Source organism: Hypanus sabinus, chromosome 11 (genome assembly GCF_030144855.1).
Source record: "Hypanus sabinus isolate sHypSab1 chromosome 11, sHypSab1.hap1, whole genome shotgun sequence".
NCBI lineage: Eukaryota > Metazoa > Chordata > Chondrichthyes > Myliobatiformes > Dasyatidae > Hypanus > Hypanus sabinus.
Window position 1 is genome coordinate 54,891,770 of NC_082716.1, and position 23,782 is coordinate 54,915,551.

General features: G+C 40.7%; 1 protein-coding gene across 3 annotated transcripts in view; it reads right to left on the reverse strand.

The window, feature by feature from the left end:
- lrrc7 (leucine rich repeat containing 7) overlaps positions 1–23,782 on the reverse strand; it is a 247,808-nt gene that overhangs the window by 214,625 nt on the left and 9,401 nt on the right. For all 3 annotated transcript variants that reach the window (XM_059983603.1, XM_059983601.1, XM_059983602.1), the window contains exons 2-4: positions 13,723–13,840; positions 8,529–8,607; positions 5,285–5,374 (exon numbers count right to left, since the gene is read on the reverse strand). In XM_059983603.1, the coding sequence (XP_059839586.1) occupies positions 5,285–5,374; positions 8,529–8,607; positions 13,723–13,840 (287 nt within the window). The remainder of the gene's footprint in view (positions 1–5,284; positions 5,375–8,528; positions 8,608–13,722; positions 13,841–23,782) is intronic.

The window sequence follows — 23,782 nt, forward strand, 5'->3', positions numbered from 1 at the left end:
AAAGGGATCTGGGAATACAGGTCCATAATTTGTTGAGAGTGCATCACTAGATAGGATCATAAAGCAAGCTTTTGGTATGTTGGTCCTCATAAACAAAAGTATTGAGCGCAAGAGATGGGATGTTATGTTGAAGTTGTATAAGATATTGGTGAAGCCTTTTTCAGAGTATTGTTTGCAGCTCTGGTCACCTACCTACAGGAAAGGTGTAAGTAAGGTTGAAAAGTAAAAAGAAAATTTATAAGAATGTTGCCAGGACTGGAGCATCTGAGTTATAAGGAAAGACTGAATAGGTTAGGGCTTTATTCCCTGGTACGTAGAAGATTGATGGGAGATTTGATACAGATATACAAAATTATGAGGGGTATAGATGGGGTAAATGCAAACAAGGTTTTTCCATTGAGGTTGGGTGAGACTACAACTAGAGGTCATGGGTTAAGTGTGAAAGGTGAAAAGTTTAAGAAAAACATGATGGGATACTTCTTCACTCAAAAGGTCGTGAGTGTGAAATGAGCTGCCAGTGCAAATGTTTCATGCGAGCTCGATTTCAACATATAAGAGAAGTTTGGATAGATACATGGATGACAGGGGTATGGAGGGCTATGGCCCAGTACAGCTCAATGAGACTAGGCAGTTTAAATAGCTTAGCATGGACTGGATGGGCCAAAGTGCCGGTTTTTGGGCTGTACTTTTCTGTGACTCTGTGAATGAAAGGGTTAACATATGAGCAGCTTTTGATGGCTCTGCACCTGAACTCGCTGAAGTTTTGAAGAATGGGGTGTGGAGTGTATCTTACTGAAACCTATCGAATATGGAAAGCCCTAGACAAAGTGGATGTGCAGAGGATGTTTCCTATATGAGGAGAGTCTAAGGCCAATAGCACAGACAGAGTACAAGGAGTTTCAGTTAGAACAGAGGAAGTTGTTTATCTACTGGGTGTGAATCTGTGAAACTTCTTGGCATAAATGGTTGGGGAGGCAAAGTCATTGAGCAGAGGTTGATAGGTTCTTGATAGTAAGGGCTTCATAGGTTATGGGGAGACAGCAGGAGAATGGATTGAGCGGATTAATAAATTAGCATGTTGGAATGGCAAAGCAGATTTGATGGGACATAGGGCCTAATTCTGCTCTTATGTATTATGGGATTGTAACTCTGCCTCTCTCCCCACCATGAAAAATATACTTTGATAAACCTCTTCTGATAAGTCAATTTCTCATCTTTATGAATATTTCCTGCATACGCTGTAGCTTCATTACATCCTTCCTATGGTATGGCAACCTGAGGTGTACACAAGATATCGTGCAGTCTTGCCAGGATCTTGAGCAGCTGTAGCATAATGTCCCAATTCTTGTACTTTGAGACTCTGCGAATGAAAATCATCACACCATATGCCTTCTTCATCACATTGGCCACTTGCGTTGCCACTTTCATGGAGCTATGTACTTGTTTGCTAAGTCTCTCTGTTCACAGGCTCTGTTATTCATTGTGTACAGCTTGCCCTGTTTTAACCTACCAAAATGCATCTTTTCACACTGGTTTCAGTTAAATTCTATTGGCCATTCCTTTGCACACTTTTCTAGTTCCTCTAGATCATGCATTCCCAACCATAATTATGTGAAAGACCAACACCATTAAGCAAGGCGTCCGTGGATGCAAAGTTAAGAACCCCTGCTCTAGATCCTGTTGTAACTTTAATCTTTGCTGTTCACCACACCAGTAATTTTGGTGTTACGGACATGCTAATCATTTACACACATTCTCTTTCAGATCACTAATCTAGTTGACAAACAAGAAGGAACCGACAATGAATCCTGCAGAACACAACTGGTCCCAGGCCTCCGTACTGGAAAGAAAAACCACCTCTACCACCCTCTGAACCTTTCTAATTTTGTATCCAATTGGCTAGTTCATCTTGGATCCATGTGATCTCAACTTTTGGATCAGTGCACCATGAAGGACCTTGTCAAAAGTGTTGGTGAAGTCCATGCAGGTACTGTGTACTGCCCTGGCCCTCTTTAATCCTCTTGAGCACATTTTTGCAAAAAGTTAGTCAAATTCATGAGACACCATTTCCCACACACAAGTCCATGAGGGAGAGGAAAATCAAACAGTACTGGAATTATGAAATGCAGATCACAACAGTTACTAGAGATCTGAAATAAGAGAAAAAAATTAAAATGTTTCAACACAGAAAAAAGAAATTAAGGCTGCAAGTGAAAACCTTGCACCCCAACTGTCCAGTTCTGATAAAAACAGGAAATGTTGGGTATTGGTTATCTAAAATTATTGGATTCTAGACTGAGCCCTAAGGATTTTAAAGTTCATATACTCAAGATAAAGTTCTGGTGCTGAAGTTCACTTTGGAACAGTGTAGGAGACTGAAGGCAGAATACAGAGTAGAGGGGTGATGGAGAATTAAAGCGACAGACAACTGAATGTTCATGTTTACCCTAAAGTCTGTACAGAGGTGTTCAGCGAAAAGTTCTTCAAATCTGCAATTGGCTTTTACATGTGGAAGAGAGCAAACTAATGCAACAGATTGGAGGAAATGCAAGTGAATTGTTGATACATCCAGAAGAATAATCTAATACTTTTACAGATTTAAGTTGCATCCACTAACCAACTCCCTTACCAAGGGAAATACACCCTTCCTATCATGTTGAGGTGTATCACAATTCTGCACAGCTTGGTTAAACTTTCCCCCATTTTACATGTGACAAATTAAATAATCCCAACTAAGTCAAAATCTCAACACTATAATTTATTTGCCTGCTAAAATACCTAGCATGCTCACTACTCCTATCACATGCGTCTTATAGAATAATGCCCAGAGCAGTCCACGATGTCCCAGATATAGTCTTGGTGTTTTAGTCTAATGTGATATTGCTGCTCATGTCTTCAATACATTGGCTGATAAAAAAAATATACTTTAAGAAATGAGTTCCGCATATTGTGTCACTTACATCAATGTTGTTAATTCACATTTACTTCCTTTAATTGTGAATGTTATAAAAGTAGGTTACTCCTCTGTTATTTGCGCTTTTTTATGATCTTGCTAAGACCAGAATGGGTCACAATATGACCAAACAGAACTAGGCCTCTTGACCCATGATTTATTATCCCTCTCAATCCCAATCCCCTGCTTTCTCCCCTTAACCTTTGACCCCTGGGCCAATAAAGAAGCTATCAACCTCCACTATAAATATTGCTAATGACTCTGTCTCCAAGGCTGTATGTGGCAATTAATTCCACAGTTTCACGATCCTCTGGCTAAAGAAATTTATCTTCATCTCTGTTCCAAAGGTTTGTACTTGTACTCTGAGGCTATGTCCTCTGGTCCGAAACACCCTCACTATAGGAAACATCCCCCTCCCTCACTCTATCAAGGCCTTTCAATATGAGATCCTCCCTCATTCTTTTAAACTCCAATGAGTACAGGCTCAGAGCCAACAAATGCTCCTCATATATTAACCCTCTCATTGTCATGAACCCGCTTCAGACTCTCCCCAACACCAGCACATCCTTTCTCAGATAAGGGGCCCAAAACTGCTGTGATGAATGCTCTATAAAGCCTCAGCATTGCATCCTTCCTTTTATATTCTTATGCTCTTGAAGTAAATGCCAGCATTGCACCACTTTCCTTATCACCAACTCAACCTGCAAATTAACTTTGCACTTCAAATTTCTGAATTTTCTTCCTGTTTAGAAAATTGTCTACACCTTTATTCCTTCTACCAAAATGCAAGACCATACACTTCCCTACACCATAATCCATCTGCCACCTCTTTTCTCATTCTCTAATCTCTGTAAATCCTTTTGCACACTCCCCGCTTCCTCCACTCTACCTGCACCCCCCCCCCAACTATCTTTGCATTTTCCGCAAACTTGGCTGCAGAGCTATCAATTCTGTTATCCAAATCACTGACATATAATGCAAAGAGAAGTTGTCCCAACACTAGTCACTGGCAGCCAACCAGATCCTAGAACTCTTTCACTAACAATGTGGTGGGTATAATCACACCACAGGGACTATAGCAGTTCAAGAAGAGACGTGGCAACTACCATTGCAAGGGAAATTATGGGTGGCCTGTAAAGTTCGCATTCCTTGAAGCTGTGAAGCAGCAGCACTGGCAATTGAAGATGATAACAGAACAAAACTGATTGATCCTGGATGCACATAAGAGTGCATCTGATCTCACATTTGACTGAACTTAAGGGACACTATTTTTACGAGTATATAGACTTGCAAGATAACAGAAAGCTAGCCAGCACATCAATATGAAACTGCAATGCCAATGTTGGAAACATGCTGAAGGTCAGATGCAAGGGCATCTGTAGTCTAGGACTCACTGTTGTTCCAAGGTGCACTCCAAAAGATTGCTTATATTCCTCCTATGATCCCTCAGCTTCTTACCAGACAAAGCTGATGCACATAAAATAACTTACTCATTTGAGTGGTATTGTTATTCAATTTTAAGATATGTTGTTTCTTCATTATTTCAATGCATATTAATGTTTCCAACTATTTACCAATAATTTCACATTTCTAAATAAATGCATTAATTTTTATTTTAAAATATTTTATCATTAAAAAAACTATTTGTGTTAATTTTCAACAGTTTTGAAATTACTCTGACCATTTTATAGAAACTGAAAAGATCACTGACAATATGAACTGTCAGAAACCTATCAGGATAGTTTGCAGGCAGATCCTGCCACTTGGTTGTTGCCCACTGAAAGGGCACCATGGCAACTCCACGGCAGTGCACTAACATTTGATTAATTACAAAAATATCCCCCTTCCCTACAGGGCAGATATGTCTGAGATCAGAGAGCATACTTCTAAAGCAAGGAGAAATAAGCTCACAAGGGACCCAAGACGTACATTTTTAAACTCAGAATTTGATTGCAATCTGAATCACACTGTCTAACAAAATACTGGAAGCAGACATCCATACAAAATGTAAGCATCCAGACAGTAAATTCAATGTCACGGCATAGTAGGTTATAGGCCAGGCACTGGTAAATGGGATTCATATAAGCATATACCTGAAGGTCAGCATGGACATGGAAGAAAGAAGTATGTGTACCCAGGCTGCATGACACAATGACTATGTTAAGTGTAAAAAATAATGTTGGTGGTGACCACTAGATGCATGTTGGCATCTGTGCACTAGTCCAATAGTTCAAACATTAGAAAATGCACTAAAGAGTAATTATAGTTCTTGTAATATTATAGGCACTGAATATATACTTATACGTTTTACAAAAGAAAGCAATTCATTACCTTCCAAAATTAGCTGGAAGAAATTCCAGAAATGCATCATTTAAGTAGAGCTGCATTAAATTCAACAGTTGGGTGAATCCATCTGGAAGTCTGAAATAATTGGGAAAAATTGTGATTAATACTTGCAATTTCTGAAAAAACTATTTAAAATAATCAACCCCAATGAGACGTAAATGCAGTGTTCTTTAACTCTTAACAGCCTTTACAAAATTTAACACTAGTTATGTTGTATTTTATCTATTTAGAAAATTCAATTACCCAGTCAGAAACAAACTTTACTTAATAAATTGTTGCAGATTAAGCTACAAGCTTCAACAACCATATGGGGGTTACTTTGATCCTTAAAGTTTCTGATTGGTGTTGTTAAGTCTCTCCTATTTTTCTGTTCTATACTGAATATATTCTCCTCAGGTCCTATAGTATGAAGAAACTAAACATATTGAAATTTGCAATTAATTTGAACAAGATGAAACTGTTGGATCCAATTATTTCTGATTAATTGTTTAGCCACAAATTAAAACAACAGGGCTACATCTAGGAATTAGCCTCATAGAGAAGAACAGGGTTTCCCTTCCTCCACCATTGGTGCTGCTCTCACTTGCATCTCCCCCACTTGCTCCATCTTAAAAGGGTTAATCTCTTGTCCTCACATACCACCCCATGAGCCTCCGCATCCAAAATATCATTCTCCACAACTTCTGCCATCTTCAACGTGATCCTGCTCCCAAAAACATCTTTACCTTCCCCCTCCACCCCCACTCTATACTTGGATAGGGATCACTCCCTTGTTTATTTGTCCCTTCCAACTAATCTCACTCCTGGCACGTATCTTTGCAAGTGACAGAAATGCTCATCTGCCAACTTGCCTCCTCCCTCACCTCCATTCGGACCCCAAACATTCCTTCCAGCTGAGGCATCTCTTCAACTGCTAACCTGGTGGGGCTGTCCATTGTGTTTAGTGCTCCTGATGCGGTCTCACTTTCATTAGTGATACCTTAATTAAATTGGTGGAATGCTTTATTGAGTACCTCCACTCCATCTGCAACAAGTGGAATTTCCTGGTGGCCAATCATTTTAATTTCTATCCCCATTCCTGTTCTGACATCTTGGTCCACACCCTCCTCTTTTATCACAGAGGCCACTCTCAGGGTGGAGGAGCAACACCTCATATTCTGTTGAGGTAGCCTCCAATGTTCAATGGCATGAACATTGATTTCTCCTTCTGGTAATTTTTTAAAAAATGTTTCCCTCCCCTTCCCTCTTCTTCTATTCCCCATTCTGGCCTCTTGCTTCCTTTCCCCACCTGCCTATCATCTCTCCCTGGCGTCCCTTCTTCTTCCCTTTCTCCCATAGGCCACTCTCCTCTCCTATTAGATTCCTTCTTCTCCAGCTCCCTACCTGGCTTCACCTATCACCTTGTACCTTGTCCTTCTTACCCCCCACTTTTTATTCTGGCATCTTTCCCCTTTCTTTCCAATTCTGATGAAGGGTCTCAGCCTGAAGCATCGACTGCTTATTCTTTTCCATAGATGCTGCCTGACCTGCTGAGTTCCTCTAGCATTTTGTGTGTGTTGCTCACAGAAAAGAGCTTTACCCATGGAGATCCCTGCTTGGGAAACAGGCAAAATACTCTACCTTTAATTCCTTTATCTCTCTAAGGGGCATTTCCAACTGAGTGTGAATGCATGGTCCATTAGGTTACATAGTGTATAGATCTACCTTTTAAATAATAGCTAGAGATTTACAGGTGAATTTTTAATACTGGATTAAAAGCATTTTTGATGCTTAAATCAATCTTACAGACATTACACAACTTGCATGGGAAAAAAAGCTGTTTGCCATGAAATTGAGTAACGTCTTCAAATGTATTCAATCAGAAAGTTTGTTCATTGGTCTACTACCAAGAAATTTACTGGACAAGGAGTCCTTGAACATTCAAGGTCTTGCTTTTATGTTCCCCCACTATTGAGCATGTAAAGAAAAATAAATTTGGGATTGGTGTGCTAGTGAGGCTGAGTAGTGGCTCATGTGGCAGGAGAAGTAATGCTAAATCAAACTTGAGGGATGACGTGAAGGCCTCCTTCTGCCGAAGTGACCTGCAGCTTGTATGGTAAAACATACACCATTGAGGACATGAAACCATTGTCAAGGAGTGTACTGCATTTGTCCATTAATGCACAAATTCTTGCAATTTACAGGAAGCCTCTGCTTTTCAATTACATTGATTTTTCATAGAAAATTGGATTACACAACAAACAAAAATGTGGTTTGACATGCCTGGGAAAAGGATTCAGGTTGTCTACTGTAACTATGCCAAACATAATCTCCTATCAGGTCCCCCCTCAGACTCAGCCACTCCTGTAGAAACCACGCAAACTTGTTCAACTTCTCTTCATAGCACGTGCTCTCTGATTCAGACAGCATCCTAGTAAACCACCCTGCACCCTCTCCAAAGCCTTGACGTCCTTTCTGTAATAGGGCGACCAGAATTCAATGCAATACTCCAGATGCAGCCGAACCAAAGTTTGATGAAGTCGCGACAGAACTGACTCAAACTCAGTCATTCAACTAATAAAGGCAAGCATGCTATGCACTTACTTCACTACCCCATAAACTCCTACTGCTGTAATTCCTCATGATTCCCATCACTTGTTTCAAATATATTCAGAGACTGAATCTGATAAAGGAAGATTAACTAATGTGACCCTGTATCTAAAAGAGGTTTGCAGAATGGTAGACGAGTTGAGGCAGGATAAATGCTGACAAGCTACTTCCTTTGCTGGAGATCTCAGGATGAAGGGATATTGCTTCCTGATAGGCCAGGTGAAAACCCAAAAGAATCAGTCAAGATGTTACTGAATATGGAAGCAGGATTGAGGAGCCATGGAGAATTTTCCTGTCAGTTTCTTAAAATTTTAGGCCATACTGCAGCTAGCTTTGTGGCATAATCTAACTCAGATAAGTGACTCTCTGTATAGTTGAGACTCTGACAGGGATCTCTGTGAAACAGCACCAGTCATATCCTTCCAAGTACACGTCCTTTGTCTATACTCTAGTGTTCATTCAGTTCCCCAATCTGGGCAGTTATGCCATCTAGTTCAGAACACTTGTCCAGCATTTGACTGAACACTATAGTGTAGATAAAATGTAAAAAAACACAGATAATTCAGCACATTTCCATATTCACGAAAAAGTTGCACATGTCCTTTTGCTTCACTCCAAGGAGGCAGGCCACCTAACTCACTTGGAAATGGGATTAACACTGGCTTCGATGACTGATAAGTATTTACAGCATTTAATATTTTCTGGAAAATCTTGAATACCTGTAGGAAAAAAAAATGATTATTTTCTGAACTGAAAGCAATGTTAATAAAAAGACACACTATTCACAAGACAGAAATATTTCAATACCTATCACTTTGCTTTCTCCAAAATATATTTTCCAAAAACCATCATCTATGCATTTAAATTAGTCTTGCTGTTAGTCCTATTATCAAAAAGATAGAGTAACTGAGCAACATTTGAGGAATTTTTAAAAAAATTATCTCTGTGTGTTCCTCCTCCCCTGACATTCTCTGTACTTTGTGAAGTGCTCATTTGTTCAGTGTGGCCCAAGGTGACCAACACATGTAGTATTGCTAAAACTATGCTGAGTTTCTGGAATTCTCTATAGGATAGGGACACCACTGGCACAGCTGATGTTTATTTACCATTCCTAATTAACTTTGAATAGAAGGTGCAAGCTGCCTTCTTGAAGTTCTGCGTCCTTACAGTGAATGTGTATGGACAATGTGCAGTTGACCAGTAATGCGTATTTAAGTGGTTAGGGACATAGAGAAGGAATGTTTCCACAGGATATCTTCACCATTTTTTAGTTTCCAAGGTTTTGGTGTTTAAGTTATGCACTGAGCTTTGTAGCAGTCACCTTAATTACCCTTGAGGTGGTGGAGTTGGTGAGCTGCCTTCTTGAACTGCTGCACCCCGATGTGCAGGGAGGGGCTTTTAGGGTCTCTGATAGAGGTCACAGATTTGGAAGATGCTGCCTGAGAAGTCTTTGTGGGTTGCTGCGGCCTGCGTGTGTCAGTGATGGAGTGCAGTAATGGCTGTGGATAGGTGCCTAATAACCCACCTGCTACGTTTCAAAATCCTTCAGTATTGTTGAAGCTGTGCACATCCAAGCAAGCGCAGAGCACTGCCTTGCACTCCTGGATTGAGCCTGACAGGTGGTGGGCCGACAGGGGAGTTACAAAGAACTGAAATTAAGCAGCCATCCCCTTTTCTGACCCAATGACAGAGAGAAGTTTATTGTTGGAGCAGTTCATGCCAATGGACCTACGCAATTGACTTGAGGCACTTGTGAAGTGATCTCCTGGGGCTTAGAATGCCGGCCCTCTGATGGCTCTTGTTAGCTACTTAATTGTAAACTTTATAATTGATTAGTGTGGCAGAGCTGTGTGTTGTTCCTTTGATTGTTTCACTGTCACTGGCTTGGTGTATTTTTCATTACACTTGATTCCTTATACACCACTCACTGAACTAGAGTTGCTGTGCAGGCATGGTGGAAGGGATCAAGCGAAGGATGGGTTTTGCCAAGAGGTTAAAGATTGTGGAAGAATACAATCTGCTGCTGCTGGTTGTTCACAGAAGGTGATAAATATTGTTTTGAACAGCTCTTCACACCGGATCAGACAGCAATCATTACAGGGGAAAGATTTAATGGGAAACTGAAGGACAGAATCTTATTTACACATATGGTGGGTGGTATCTATGTGGAATGAACTGTCAAAAGAATTGCTTGAGGAAGATACCTTTTAAAAGCAAGAGAAAATCTGCAGATGCTCGAAATCCAAGCAAAACACACAAAGTGCTAGAGGAACTCAGCAGGCCAGACAGTTTCTATGAAAAAGAGTACATTCAACGTTTCGGGGTGAGACTCATCATCAGGACTGGTAAAAAAGTTGTGGAGTCAGAGTAAGAAAGTGGGGAGGGGAGGGGAAGAAGAACGACAAGGTGAGAGGTGAAACTGGGAAGGCGGTGGGGTGGGGGGGAGGGTGAAGGGATGAAGTAAAGAGCTGTGAAGTTGATTCGTGAAAGAGATACAGGGCTGGAGAATGGGAAATCTGATAGGAGAGGATAGAGCGCCATGAAAGAAAGAAAAGTGGGACGTTCACCAGAGGGAGATGATGGGCGGGTAAGGAGATAAGGGGAGAGGGGGAAATGGGAATGGGGTATGGTGAAGAAAGAGGGGGCATTACCAGAAGTTTAAGAAATCGATGTTCATGCCATCAGGTTGGTGACTGCCCAGACGGGATACACAGCGGTGCTACTCCAACCTGAGTGTGGCCTTATTGCAAAAGTAGAGAAGGCCATGAACTGACATGTTGGAATGGGAATGGGAAATAGAATTAAAATGGGGGGGCCACTGGGAGATCACGCCTTTTCAGGCGGATGGACTGTAGATACTTAGTGAAGCGGTCTCCCAATCTGCGTCATGTCTCACTGACATTAAGAAGACCACACTGGAAGCACCGGATACATTAGACGACCCCAACAGACTCACAGGTGATGTGTTGCCTCACATGGAAGGACTGTTCTGGGCCCCGAATAGCAGTGTGGGAGGTGGTGAAGGGGCAGGTGTAGCACTTTTTCCGCTACAAGGACAAGTGCCAGGAGGGACGAATGGACAAGGGAGTCACATGGAGACCGATCCCTGCAGAAAGCAAAATGTGGGGAGCAGGGAAAGGTGTACTTGGTGATGGGGTCCTGCTGGAGATGGCAGAAGTTATAGAGAGTTCTGTGCTGGATGCAGAGGTTGGTAGGGTGGTGGGTGAGGACAAGGGGAACCCTATCCCTGGTGGGGTGACAGGAAGATGGGGTGAGGGCAAATGTGTGCAGAATAGAAGAGATGCAGTTGAGGGCAGCACTGATGGTGGAGGAAAGGAAGCTCCTTTGTCCCAATCTATGTCGGGTCTCACCGACATACAGGAGGCCACACTGGGAGCACTGGACACAGTATATGATCACAAACGACTCACAGGTAAAGTGTCACCTCACCTGGAAGGACTGTTTGGGGCCCTGAATGACATCCCACTGGCCACCCATTTTAATTTCATTTCTCATTCCCATTCTGACATGTCAGTCCATGGCCTCATCTACTGATACAATGAGGCCACACTCAGGTTGGGGAAGCAAAACCATATATTCCATCTGGGTAGCCCCAACCTGATGGCCTGAACATCGATTTCTCAAACTATCGGTAACACAGCCTCACCCCCCTTCACCTTTCCCCGTCCCCTGCTCCCTCTCTTACCTAATCTCCTTGCTCGCTCATCACCTCCCTCCTCTTCTTTCTTCCATGGCTTTCTGTCCTCTCCTATCAGATTCCCCTTCTCCACCCTGTATCACTTTCACCAATCGACTTCCCAGCTCTTTACTTCATCCCTCCCCTTCCCAGCTTCACCTATCACCTTGTCTTTCTCCCTCCCCTCCCTCATCTATTAATTCTATTCATACTTTTTTCTCCAGTCCTGCTGAAGGGTCTCAGCCCAAAATGTCGACTGTGCTCTTTCCCATAGATATTGCCTGCCCTGCTGAGTTTCTCCAGTTTTTTGTGCGTGCTGCTGAGTCCTTCCAACATTTTCTATTTAAAAATTTACAGTATTTGCATTTTTTTTGTTATTTTAATTTAGGGCTCCAATACATTATTCTGCTAATAAAGGAGCATTATGCAAAAGGGTATTGGGATGGATCTGATTATTCCATAGTGATTGAGGTAACAGAATTTTGAAATTGCGTACATGCTGATTAAAAAAAAGTCTGGCTGATTTTCACAAGGACAGTCATGAATATATACAGTCCCACTGCAATCGTAGTTAGTCATATGGAATAGTGGGTTTATTTACAGAGCCAATAGAACAGCATTTATAGGCATTCTTAAATCTTAGAAGAATTTGTACTTAGCATAAATGTTCCTGTGCTGTCTGAATATTAATCCTGGCTGAAAAACCTAGAAAAGTCCTAAAATATGGATCAATACAATCATAAATATAGTAGTTTATATTCATCTTTAATCTGTACCAGCAGAGAAGTTCACCTATTCACATTTGATAAAATACCTACTCTCCACCCCTCACTATCTTCATGAAAGCTTTAACTTCCAATATAGAAGGCATGGAGGCTCACTATCTGCCAGATCAGATCTTCAGATGATTATCCTATGCCCGGAAAATACACAGCATGATTTTATTTTTAAGCCCTTAAGGCTACAAACTAAAAAGAAAATATTTGTCTTTGGAAATGAAGGCTTTAAAATTACTGCTTATGTTACAGGCAAATCAGAATATTATGGTGTTTTCCGATTACAATGATGCATCTTTTTACAAAAAATTAAGTGGTATAATGTCTTCTTTGAGAACGGGACCACCTTACTATCATTTTGCACACAAGGAGCATTTACTACCATACAGCTACTTGGCAAACCTTGATCTGCCAGTTCACAACTTTAAGGATGAAAATTGTATAAAAATGCACTATCATGCAAATGTAATCATCCTTCAACACATTCCTTGCATCCCCAAAAAGTGGACTGCCGAAGTTTTCTTTTCTGTTAGCTATTGTACCTAGAAATTTATCCTATCTGTAGCACTAATGTAGTGCGTATCAACAACATTGTGCTGCAGTCTGCCCAAGAAGGTTTCTGCACTACTAATCAGAGATGAATTTCCTGACATACATTTTCAAATGATGTGCTTGAAGATGGGAAATAACTTCAGAGTAGATGGATGGGGTGTTAGGCAAGGGTTACCGGTGAATAGATAAATATTACAAATAACAAATGGAGCAATTCTGCAAGATGGGAAACAATGACATTTCCACAGTATTTACACTTTTTCCTTTCCAACCTGAGCCTCTAAATACTTATCCATGAAAGAATATATTTATGGGAAGTATATGAGGTTCTCCATATACATTCTACATTGCTTTTTAATTTTCTAGGGGTATCCAAAACACAACCTTATCCCAGTCAATTTAATGGACAGTTCAATTCTTCACTTCAAATACCAATGAATTCCCAGAATTGGAACTTCAGACTGTGCTAGGTTAGCTCAACTCAACTAAATCTGGCTTCCAAATATTTTACTCAGTACATTGTGTCTTTAAAAAAACACATAATTTCTATCCCTTACATTAATCAACTGTGAAAACTAGATTACCGCAGTTCTGAAAATCATTCAGGATAGATTGTTGATAAGCTAACACCAAAGGAGTGACTACATTGGTGATATAATAATAATCAATTGTTGATCTGCACGGTATCATGAGCTGCAGTCTTCAGAAAAGGAAACCATTTAGCAATAAATTCATCGGACAAGTGTCCAGTTACAGTTGAAACATATTGAAAGTAAAATACTATGTCAAAATGTATGTTTTATTCTTACCATTTTTGCTGATGTCTAGTTCTCTTAGATTCACCAAGCTGGCGATGCTGGTGGGCAGATTGGAAAGATCATTGTCTGGAACACTTAGTTTGCGGAGGGCTTGGCAGTTGAACAATTGCTGTAACATCGAGAAACAAATTACATGGGATGTTTCTCCTTCTCTGCTCTTTAAAGCTGAATTCCATCATTAATTATCTCCATGGATACTAGTAGTGCTAATAAAGCAACTTTAAAATGAATTTTCGGAATGATCCATTGGAATTTTTTACAATGGAATATACTCATGACAACACTTATCAAAGAAACTTCCTTTTCCTTACACAACAAACAGAAAAAGAAACATTGTTTTCAGTTTAGGATAGAAGTAAAGCTTTGACACAGGTTGCTTGATGTTCCTATACCAGAGATATTATTGACATAAAATCCTTTGAGGTCAACACGTCACTTACGATTTAATTCACAATGGGAACATAAAATGGGGAGGTGCTACGATCACTAAATTTAACAAAGTTTCAATATGTTAAAGAATAATATACTTAAAAATGGACAGTGAAAATCTACTTTAATATTGACTTTTATATTATGACACTTCAAGGTATGTTATAGAATGATTAATTCAGATAGTGATACACACTATTATATGACTGTGGTTGTACACAGTTTAATTATCTAAGCAATAAATTAATGAATTATGAATAACTTGTTTTTACTGATGGTTAAGGGACAGTTGTTGACTTAGACCAGTAATATTTCACAAGGTCATAACCTATCATTGAATGAAGAATGCCTATCAGTCATTTGATCTTATTTTTCTAGAACACTGGCCAGTCCTGAAATTAACACAGAGAAAAAAAACTGTGCCCCTTTTGATACAAAAATGGTGTACAAAGCATGATTTTGAGCTCGTTTTGAAGTCTTTGTACACACTTTCTGTGGAAATTCCATCCTTCACAAACAAGACTGGGCACTTCACCCTAATACTAATACCATTTTCCCATCAAAGCTGGCACAAAGAATGATAGCACTGAAGTGTGAAGTATGTATTAATTAGCTACTGACAGAAAATGGATCAAAAGATAGTGACTTACAGACTTGTCTCAGTAATTCGCTGTTCAACAAGGAGTGAACAATGTGTAATTTAAACTGTATCCCCAGGATATCATTCTTCAGAATTAAGTTTTATTTATTTAAATGTTTTTGCTGGTAGTCCTGGAAACAGATTAATGTTCTTGTGGATGATAAATGCAGTCCACAGACACCTCACCGACCGTGCATTGCAGACACAAGGTGTGATCACCTTGTTCCAGTCTTATAGCAGGTTGCCCTTGTGAGATCTTAATGCTGGTGCTGCCTGTTCCCCAAATTCTCCTCAGTCAACCATATCCCATTTTTTGACTCAGCTCTACAGCAAATGACTGCTGTTTTCTGCCAAGCAAGTGCCAGTGATTGTGAAAGGTACAGGTGAGGTTTTAAAGTTTTTTAAAGCCACAAACCATGATAACAATTTCTTAAGAAAAGATTCCCCAAATTTTGTGAGAGCAAACACGATGAAATCTGCAGCTGCTGGAAATTCAAACAACACACACAAAATGCTGGTGGGTCTCGGCCCAAAACGTCGACAGTGCTTCTCCTTATAGATGCTGCCTGGCCTGCTGTGTTCCACCAGCATTTTGTATGTGTTGTTCCACAAATTTTGTGATATTTTAGTAACTTCTTTAGCATCAGAGCCAGACACAGCTCCTGCCCAGTATTGCACATATGTGAAAGTCTGATTTTTCGGCAGCTTTTCCATAATTGCACTATTTACATGCTTTTAGTATATACAAAGATTAGTGTTCTGGCCAACACCATTCATCTTATTGTCCAGTTGCTGAAGACAATATTTATATAAAAAATTGGCTGTTTCCTGTGATAGCAAAATCTACAATAAAGGGACATAAAACCAAATATAAGAGATCAAGAAGGTAAAGCAGTGGAACCATTTTACATGAGGATTAGAGGATTTTGACTGCGTGTGTCTGACATAGAAATCATGAAGTCATTTTGAGAGGGTTGAGATATCATTAATAATCATTAATGGCTGAATGATGAGACCACTACAGAGATAGGAATCGAAGTAGGAGTAAGGCATGGATGCAAACTCTAATATTTAATGAGATCATAGCTTATCATTTACCTTAATACCTCCCGCTGTTGCTGGACATCTCACAAGTGGTGATGAATCACATTACCTGAACGATATGGGACACCTGACTGAGTGGTGCCACAACATCACCTACGGCTCAACGTTAGTAAAGGAGTTGATTGTTGATTTCAGGAAAGGGAAGGAGGACGAGTATACATTGGGGATCAGTGGTGGAAAGAGTCAGCAGCTTCACATTCTTGAGTATTAACATATCAGATAAACTGTCCTGGCCCAGCACATCGATGTAATCACTAGGATGATACACCAGCAACTTCCCTTCTTTAGGAGAATGACAATGTTGGACTTATCACCGATCACTTAAACAAACTTTGACTTGTGTACTGTTGAAGTTGTCTTGACTTTGCATTCAAATGTGCAGGAATGTAAAAAGATGCAGAGAGTTGTGAACTAGGCCTAATACATGGAGACATCCTCCCTATCAACAGTAATAACTACAGAAGATCTGCCTCAAGAAGGCAAAACCCAAAGATTCCCATGATCTGGGGCATGCCATCTTTCTCCAGCCACCAACAGCCCAAGGTACAGAAGCCTGAAGTCCAACACCTCTGGGTTCAAGGACAGCTATTTCCCTTCAATCATTCCGTTACTGAGCCAACTAGCAAAACCCTAATCCCTTCAGTTCGGCAACACTATTACTACCACAGTCACTTTCTACTTAAATGGGCCTCCTTATTGCTCTGTGTTCACTCTGGTAAAAATTTTGTACGTCTTACATTTAATGAATGTTTTGCTTGTGAACATTGCTTATATGAAGCTATGGGCCTATGATGCTGCTGCAAGTTTTACATTGCAAATATACATACATATGCTTGTGCATGTGAGTATAAACTCAACTTTGATTTAGAGAAATAACAATCATATCAAATGGAGCTATAATTCTTCACCTACGTTATAACAGTGATTACACTTCAAAATTAATTTGTTGGTTATGATTCATCTGAACATCTTGAGATCCTTTTCTCATACTATTTATTTATTTTATAGTTTATAGCGATTTTTATGTCTTTGCATTGTACTGTTGCTGCAAAAGGCAATAAATTTCATGACATGTAAGTCAGTGATAAACCTGATTTTTGTAATTCTATAAATCGCTACAAACTTTCGTTATAAAATACTATTATGCATGCATAATCAACAGGAAAAGCTTCCATCAACTTACAGGCAACATATTCTTTTTAGAAGATCATTGGAGAAAATTGTCAATTGCAACATGCTAATTAAAGTTCCTTCAACATTTCAGCACTACAAATGTTTTTGGTGTAAGTGCTGCAGGTGGATGCTGGAGAGGGCAGCCTGGGAAATGGTGTCGGGTTGAGATCAGATGGGGTTGTAAGTGTCAAGTTCACTATCAGGTCATGAATGTGTCAGATTGTGTCTTCTGGGTAAGGAGGAGTTGAGAGGCCCAAATGGGAGCAGAATGAAAGCTAATTTTTATACAATATACTGTATTCATTATATACAGTAAATACAATTTGGAGATGACTATTCCATTTATATCGTACTATCACATTAATACATTGCATTTCAATTTGTCAATGACACTCATGTTTCCTTCTAACAATGCCCATTGAAGCATTTGAAAGGCTGTTACACATAGCCCAGCCCTGCAGTGTCCAGTGATGACAAGACCCCAGGCTTTGGTCCTTCATTTGATTTTGCAATGGGTTAACCGAGCTGCAGTGTTTCCCCCAGTACAAAGCCTAGCGCAATGGAAAATGCCGGTGAGCAATATTTACTTATGCACACCTCATTACTCTGAAAGACTAGCAAGTTTCGGGCACAACAAGTGTGTCTCGTATTGAACTGATGATATTCCAGGTGCAGTTGATGTTTGGCTCAGTGAGCATTCCTGGGAAAACCTCTACCGCACAGAGTCCTTTGCTGCACAGATGCAAGGGCTACTGCATCCATTTCCAGAATTTCTCGCACGGTTCACGAGGATGTGATTGATGATTCCATCTGCATGGCAGCAATCTCAAGAACACTGTGCAATGGGATTGATGCCCCGAATAAGCATATAAAGGCAATACCCCTTTTTACTTAGTGAGGTTTGATGCTTGATTGCAAACTCTGGCAGCGAGGCATTCTGCCACATGACTTTGACAATCTGCTTGAGAGACCACCCCACAGTATCCATCGTCACCTTTGATAGAGTTATAGAACACTACAGCTCAGAAACAGGCCCTTCAGCCCATCTGATCCTCGCGGACCTACTAATCTGCCTATTCCCATCAACCTGCACCTGATCCATACCCCTCTGTAAACCTCCCATCCATGTACCAATCCAAATTTCTTTCAAATGTTGAAATCAAACCCAAATCCACCACTTGCACTGGCTGCTCATTCCACACTCTCACTACCCTCTTAGTGAAGAAGTTCACCCTCATGTTCCCCTTAAACATTCCACCTTTCACGCTTAACTCATGACCAATAGTCCTAGGCTCACTCACTCTCAGTGGAAAAAGCCTGCTTGCATTTACCCTATCTATAACCCTCTTAATTTTGCACACTTTTTTCAAATATCCCATTGTTCTCTAACACACCAGGGAATAAAATCCTAATCAATTCCACCTTTCCCTGTAACTCAGGTCCTCAAGTCCTGGAAACATCCATGTAAAATTTCTCTGCACTCTTTCAAACTTTTTGACAACTTTCCTGCATGTAGGTGGCCAAAACTGCACACAATACTCAAAGTAGGCCTCAGCAATGTCTTATACAACTTCAACATAGCATCACAACTCCTGTACTCAATACTTTGATTTATAGAGATCAATGTGCCAAAAGGATTCTTTACAACCTTATCTATTGTGACACCACTTTCAAGGAATTACGAATCTGTATTCCCAGATCCCTCTGTTCTACCTCACTCTTGTGCCCTATCACTCACAGTGCAAGTCCTATCCTGGTTTGACTTCCCAAAGTGCAATACTTCATACTTGTTTGGTTTAAATTCCATCTGCTATTTTTCAACTCAGTTTTCCAGCTGGTCCAGATCCTGCTGCAAGTTTTGATAGTCTTGCTCGCTGTCCAATACACCCTCAATCTTGGTGTCATCTGCAAACTTGCTGATCCAGTTTACCACATTATCATCCAGATCATTGATACAGATGACAAACGACAATGGACCCAGAACTGATCCCTGATCAATTCTTTGATCACCACTAGTCACAGGCCTCCAGTCAGAGAAGCAGACATCCAGCTTTTCTCATGGAGCCAATGTCTAACCCAATTTACTACTTCATCTTGAATGCTAAGAGACTCAACACTCTTGACTAGCTCCCATGCAGGATCTTGTCAAAGGCCTTACCAAAGACTATATAGATAACATCCACTGCTTTGCCTTTAAAAATGTTTCGGATAACTTCATCAAAAAACTCTATAAGTTTGGTTCGATGTGACCTACAGGCAAAAAGCCATGATGACTATCCCTAATCAATCCCTGTCTATCCAAACTCCTATATATTGATCTCTTAAAATACCATCCAATAACTTACCCACTACTGATATCAGGCTCATTGGCTTATAATTTCCTAGGTTATTCTTAGAGCAGTTCTCCCTATCCACCGCACTTCATCCATGGCTAGGGAGAAATCTCTGCCCAAATACCATCACCAGATTCCAACACACTAGACCACTGTTATACTAAGATAAGGAATGCCTATGACTCCATGTCCTGATAGCATTTTGGGAAATCTGATCACTTGGCTGTACTTCTCCTACTGGCATTCAGGCAAAGGCTAAAGAGCAAGGCTCCAGAGATAAGGACATCAAAGATGTGGTCACGGGAGGCAGAAGAGTGGCTAAGGGTGGGTTTGAGTTGTTGAACAGGGCCATGTTCAAGTACTCATCTGTGAATCTGAATAAATACACTATGAGTGTCAAAGACTTTACAAAAACAGTTGTAGATGAGCGTGTCCCCACAAGATCATTTACTCTTCCCCAACTAGAAGCCCTGGATGAACCATGAGATTTGCAATCCACTGAGGGCCTGATCAGAGGTTCTCAGGTCTGGTGACCAAGCAAATTACAAGAGGTCCAGGTATGATCTCCAGAAAGCCATCTCACGGGCGAAGTGGCAATTCTGGACTCAGCTTGAAACAACGAAGGAAGCTCGACAGTTGTGGCAGGACTTGAATACTATCACCTCTTATCAAGTTAAATCAAGCAACAGAGGCTTCACTTTCAGATAAGATCAATGCCTTCTATGCTTGGTTTGACCATCAAACCATGGAGGAACCATCACAAACTCCCAAGCTCTAGATAACCCAATGATTTCAGTCCCTGATGTTCAAGCAGGGTGAACCTATGAAAAGCATTCGGGCTAAATGGGGTACCTGGCCAAGAACTTATGACCTGTGCTGATCAACTGGCCGGAGTGTTCACTGATACCTTTAACCTCTTGCTTCAGTCTGAGGTATGTAGCTAACTCAAGCAAGCTTCACTTATATGGTCCCTAAGAGGAATGTGATAATCTGCCTCAATGACTTACATCCACTGTGATGAAGTGTTTTGAGAGGATGGTGATGAAACACACCAACTCCTGCCTGAGAGTGACTTTGATCTGCTCCAATTTGCCTACCCTCACAACAGGTCCACAGCAGATACCATCTTGTTGCCTCTTCACTCAACCCTGGAACATCTGGACAGTCAAGGTACATACATCAGGATGCTCTTTATTGATGACAGCTCGGCATTCAATACCATCATCCCCTCAAAATTAATCAAAAAGCTTCAAGACTTTAGCCTGAATGCCTTGCTGTGCAATTAGATCAATTTCCACACTTGAAGGCCCCACTCAGTTCAAATTGGCAATGACATCTCCTTCACGTTCTCCATCAGCACCATAAGGCTGCGTGCTTAGCCCCTTGCTCTATTCACTTTACACATATGTCTGTGTGGCTAAAGACAGCTCCATATCCCATAACATCCTTAATGCTGATAACACCACTGTTGTAGGTAGAATCAGAGGTGTTGACAAATCAGTGTATAGGAGGGAGATTGAAAATCTGATTGAGTGGTGCCACAACAACAACCTCTCACCCAATGTCAACAAGACCAAGGAGCTGATATATTGACTTCAGGAGGAGGAAATCAAAGGTCCATGAGCCAGTCCTCACTAGAGGATTAGAGGTAGAGAGAGTCAACAACTTAAAACTATTTAGTGTTATCATATCCGATGACCTGTCTTGGGCCCAACACGTGAGCGCCATTATAACCAAAACAGCACGGAAACAGGCCATCTCGGCCCCTCTAGTCCATGCTGAATGCTTACTCTCACCTAGTCCCACCTACCTGCACTCAGCCCATAACCCTCCATTCCTTTCCTGTCCATACACCTATCCATTTTTTTTAATGACAAAATTAAACCTACCTCTACCACTTCTACTGGAAGCTTGTTCCACATAGCTATCACTCTCTGTCTCGTGTTACCCCTAAACTTTTGCCCCTTAACTTTCAACTCATGTCCACTTGTTTGAATCTCCCCTACTCTCAATGGAAAAAGCCTATCTACGTCAACTCTACCAATCCCCCTCATAATTTTAAATACCTCTATCAAGTCCCTCCTCAACCTTCTACGCTCCAAAGAATAATGACCTAACTTGTTCAACCTTTCTCTGTAACTTAGGTGCTGAAACCCAGGTAACAATCTAGTAAATTATGCAGAAATCACGGTAGCACCTCTACTTCCTTAGGAGTTAGTGAAGATTTGGCATGACATCTAAAACTTGGACCAACTTCTATAGATGTGTGGTGGAGAGTATATTGACTGGCTTCATCAGAGCCTGGTATCCTACAAAAAGTAATGGATATGGTGCAGTCTATCACGGGTGAAGTGCTCCTCACCATTGAGCACAGCTATATAGAGCGTTGTTGCCGGAAAGCAGCATCCATCATCGTAGACCCCACCACCTAGGCCATGCTCTCATCTCACTGCTGTCATTTGGAAGAAGGTAAAAGAGCCTCAGGATTCACACCACCTGGTTCAGGAACAGTTCTTACCCTTTAACCATTAGGCTCTTGAATCAAAGGGGTCAACTTTACTCAGCGTCACTTGCCTCATCACTGAAATGTTCCTACAACTTTCAAGGATGCTTCGTTTCATGTTCTCAATATTTATTGCTTATTTATTATTATTCTTTCTTTTTGCATTTACACAGTTCATTGTCTTTTGCTCAAGGTTTGAACAGCCAAGTTGGTGTGGTCTTTTATTGATTGGTTATTACTCTATAATGGATTTATTGAGTATGCCCATGAGAAAATGAATCTCTATATTGTATACAGTGACATAGAGTTCCTATGAAAAGTATTCACCCCTCCCCCCCACCGGAAGTTTTCATGTTTTATTATTTTAAAACCTTGAATCACAGTGGATTTAATTTGGCTTTTTTGACTCTGATAAACAGAAAAGACTCTTTGTGTCAAAATGAAAACAAATTTCCACAAATTGGTCTAAATTTATTACAATTATTAAACACAAAATAATTGATTGCATAATTACTCACCGCCTTCAAGTCAGTATTTAGTAGATGCCCCTTGGCAGCAATTACAGCCTGAGTCTGTGTGGACAGGTCTCTATCAGCTTTGAACATCTGGGCACTGCAATTTTTCCCCCATTCTTCTTTACAGAACAGCTCAAGCTCTGTCAGATGGCATGAGGTTTGTGAGTGAACAGCCCTTTTCAAGTTCAGCCACAAATTCCTAATTGGATTGAGGTCTGGACTTTGACTTGGCCACTCCAAGTTTTTGCTGTTTTTAAGCCAATTCTGTGTAGCTTTGGCTTAAGCTTGTGGTCATTGTCTCAGTGTAAAAACAAATCTTCTCCCAAGTCATAGTTCTCTTGACAACTGCATTAGGTTTTCCTCCAGGATTTCCCTGTTTTTTGCAGCATTCATTTTACCCTCTTCCTTCACAAGCCTTCCAGGACCTGCTGCAGTAAAGCATCCCCACAGCTTGAGTTGTTTTAACAGTGGCTTTCTCTTTGCCACTCTCCCATAAAGCTGTGACTGGTGAAGCACCCAGGCAGCAGATGTTGCATGCACAGTCTTTCCCATCTCAGTCACCAAACCTTGTAACTCCTCCAGAGTTGTCACAGGTCTCTTGGTGGCCTTCCTAACTAGTCCCCTTCTTGCACGGTCACTCAGTCTTTGAGGATGGCCTGCTATTGGCAGACTTATATCTGAGCCATATTCTTTCTATTCCTTGATGATTGATTAACTGTACTGCACTCCAACGGATATCCAGTGACTTAGAAATTTTCTTGTATCCATCCCCTGATTTGTGCTTTTCAATAACCTTTTTACTAAGTTGCTCGGGGAGTTTCCTTGTCTTCATGGTGTAGTTTTTTCCAGGATACTGACTCACCAGCGGTTGGTCCTTCCAGATACAGGCATATTTTTACTACACTTAGTTGAAACACCTTGACTCACACAGGGTGATCTCCATTTAACTAATTATGTGACTTCTAAAACCAATTGGCTACACCAGTGATGGTTTGGTGTGTCAAGATGTGGTGTTTGGTGATGAATACTTATCCAATCTATTAATTTGATTTTTATATTCGTAATTAATTTAGATCACTTTGTAGAGATCTGTTTCATTTTGACACTAAAGAGTCTTCTCCTGATCAGTGTCAAAAAAGCCAAATTAAATCTATTGTGATTCAATGTTGTAAAACAATAAAACATGAGAACTTCCGGGGGGGGGGGGGGGTGAATACTTTTTATAAGCAGTGCATATGTACTTTGATAATAAATTTACTTTGAAATTTGACTGTTGCTCTTTTGAATCAGGTGGACACTCTGACTGCAGCAGTGCGAGACTGAAGATGTGCTTGAACATTCCTGCCAGTCAGTC